The sequence below is a fragment of the Humulus lupulus genome, chromosome 3 (assembly GCF_963169125.1).
Source record: "Humulus lupulus chromosome 3, drHumLupu1.1, whole genome shotgun sequence".
In the NCBI taxonomy this organism is placed as follows: Eukaryota; Viridiplantae; Streptophyta; class Magnoliopsida; order Rosales; family Cannabaceae; genus Humulus; species Humulus lupulus.
In genome coordinates this window covers 125,767,467-125,770,389 of record NC_084795.1, presented here as the reverse complement: position 1 = coordinate 125,770,389, position 2,923 = coordinate 125,767,467, and the positions used below count along the sequence as shown (strand labels likewise).

The 2,923-nt window shown below is 34.8% G+C and overlaps 1 protein-coding gene across 1 annotated transcript; it reads left to right on the top strand.

Moving 5' to 3' along the window:
• The first annotated feature begins 486 nt into the window (after window positions 1–486).
• On the top strand, window positions 487–2,610 carry LOC133823129 (uncharacterized). Its single transcript, XM_062255733.1, has 2 exons — window positions 487–1,381; window positions 2,064–2,610. Exons 1-2 carry the CDS (start codon window positions 831–833, stop codon window positions 2,476–2,478), a joined length of 966 nt encoding a protein of 321 aa, XP_062111717.1. The 5' UTR covers window positions 487–830; the 3' UTR covers window positions 2,479–2,610.
• Window positions 2,611–2,923: the final 313 nt, after the last annotated feature.

Below are 2,923 nucleotides of genomic sequence, written 5' to 3'. Positions count from 1 at the left end.
TATTATTTTTATATGTGGTATAAAAAAACGTTATTTTTGTAATAAAAAGTTTTGACGTTAAATTTGTAAATAAAATAATTTATAGGGTGTGAGCTGTAATTTTTTCTTCTTTCTTTCATGTGAAAATTACATTTTATATGGGTTTTTCAATAAAGTTTTAAAAAATATGGCTTTTTTTTTTTTACAAGTATTATTTTATGACTTTTTAAAACTTGTAGTCCCTTTTATGGGATTTTTTCCCCATATTTTTGTAAAAAAATCATTAGTATACCATATTTTTGTAAAAAAATCATTATTATGTCATATTTTTTTCTCATAATCTAATTTTTTTAATTAAATTTATCCATATAAACAAAAAAAAAATTTAATTACCATATCTTAATGGCTAAAAAGTCATATATATATGAAAAAATCCCTTCTTTCATTTCCCGAGTTTTGGCCCATTGCATCTCCGAAGGGGTATTTCCTCGTCTCGGTAAGTCCTTCATTCCGTTTGTTTTACTACGCCCCTTGTGTTTATCTTTTCCTTGGCAAATCTTCAGGGCAAATTAGCTTTTGATAAATAGTATCAAAATTGAGCATAAGAGAAACCTTCTTTTCTATATGATTTTATCCATTGTGCCATATTCCGTTCTGTGCTTAACGAACAATGTGGTTGGGTCTAGTATATCAGAACTGAATGCTTCGTTTCCCATAAACCCCTAGTTCAGGCCACCAAATTCTCTGTGCAAAGGCGCTGAGAATCTTGATGGAGCTGAGAAAGTTTGGTTAATCTTTGTAACTCAAACTACCCTTTTCCCTGACTTGTTCATTCTTCTTCCTAAACATCAATGGCTGCTTCATTATCACGCATAACATCTCCATCGACATCAAAATTCTCTCTTGGAAAGACCATTTTGAGGTTTTCATCCATTCAAGGCCGTCCCACCATTATCCATACTAGAAAACCCCTGTCCAACTCAAATGCACGCTTAAATTTTCATTCTACTCGCCGTTTCAGCCCCTTTCTTGGAAATTCTTCTCTCTATCTTATATCATCAAGAGTTTCTTCAGAAGGGTTGCTTGATACAGCCGAGGAGAATGAGAACATGCCGTCATTTGAGGAACGGCCGCTCAAATTTTCTTTCTGGGTACTGTTTTGGGCGTCTCTATCCCTTGTTTGGTTTGCAACTTCTAAGGATGCAAATGCTGCAGCTGATTCCATCAAAGCCTCCAGCTTTGGCCTGAAAATTGCCAGTAAGCTTCGAGGGTCGGGTTGGCCCGATGAGGCTGTGGTTTTTTCCCTTGCAACGCTTCCTCTTCTTGAGCTTCGTGGGGCTATTCCTGTTGGTTACTGGTTGCAGCTTAAGCCTGTGGTGCTAACCATATTAGCCGTTCTTGGGTGAGTTTGCGTGTACTAACATATTTCTTTTCCAGAGTTCGTTTATTATTTTCTCTTAGGGACACTCTAAAATCTGGTTTAACGCATATTATTCGACCATTATGCGTTTTATGATTCTAAACGTATCTGTTTGGGGGGAGTTTTGTGCTTATAATATTTGCGTAGAAGTTAGAACTGGGTTGTGTCTTTCATATTGGGACATTTTTTAATTGCTGAATAACTATTCCCCCAGTGGCTTCATGCTATTTTGATTGAATGTTGGACAATTATGGTTGAAGTTAGGCTTTTGAGACTGATTAGAATTTTGGTATGTCCAAGTTATTCTTTGAGATTATTAAGGAAGAAAACGACATTTTAGTTACTTAACAGATTTGTTAAATCAGTTTTACATTCTTGATTCTTGTAACTAATTGTTTCTTTCTTTAGCTGTAATTACAGCTCAGCTTGTAAACTTTTTCTATAAATTGAAATCATTTTCACAGAGCTTTGTAACTTTTGCAAAGACTACTCTCATTTCCTTGTGTGTTCTGTTGAGGTTCTTTGTATAGATAAGTTCTTACAGAGATTAACTAGGCAAGGTAGATTATGAGGTTGATGTTTTCATTTGTTTGTTACTTTGTATTTTACAAATGGATTATATGATATGAGATAAAAATTGACAAATTTGGGGCTGTAACTGCAGGAATATGGTTCCGGTTCCCTTCATTATACTTTACTTGAAGAAGTTTGCTTCTTTCTTCGCTTCGAGAAATAAGACCGTGGCTCGATTTGTGAACATTCTTTTTGAGAACGCCAAAGCGAAGGCTGGCCCTGTAGAGGAGTTCCAATGGCTTGGTCTGATGCTCTTTGTAGCTGTGCCTTTCCCTGGAACAGGAGCTTGGACTGGAGCCTTCATAGCCTCCATCCTTGATATGCCGTTCTGGTCAGCTCTATCTGCAAATTTTGTTGGTGTTGTTTTTGCTGGGCTTCTAGTAAATTTGTTGGTGAATCTTGGTCTCAAATACGCAATTATTACTGGTATTATTCTCTTCTTAGTTTCCACATTCATGTGGACCATCCTTCGGATCATTAGAAAGTCCTTAAGCTCGTCAAATTGACATTGAATTAGCAGTGTTATATTAGTGGCGTCAAGTTGTAGTTTAACTTCTGAAACTTGAATTTCGATTATTCAATATCTTATTTCTCATTGCAAGATCATATATGCAAAAAATATATATTATTTAAGATAATTTGCCAGCTTTTACTTCACTCTGTGCCATTAGTTTCTTACTTTCTTTGGAATCCTGCTGAAGATCCATGGATCTTCTAAGAAATGCAATATACGTAGTAGTTAGATGAAGAAATATGATATAACATTATAACTTGTTTAATCCTACAGAAATATTTTAACTTTTGTTATTGTAATGACAATAAGAGGAAGCTATACACACTTTTTCAAAAAAAAAAAAAAAAGAGGAAGCTAGACACACCAACTCATATATGTTTCCATTATCAACAATATGTAAGATTCATGTGTATTGAATTAGTACTAATCTCGGGTTG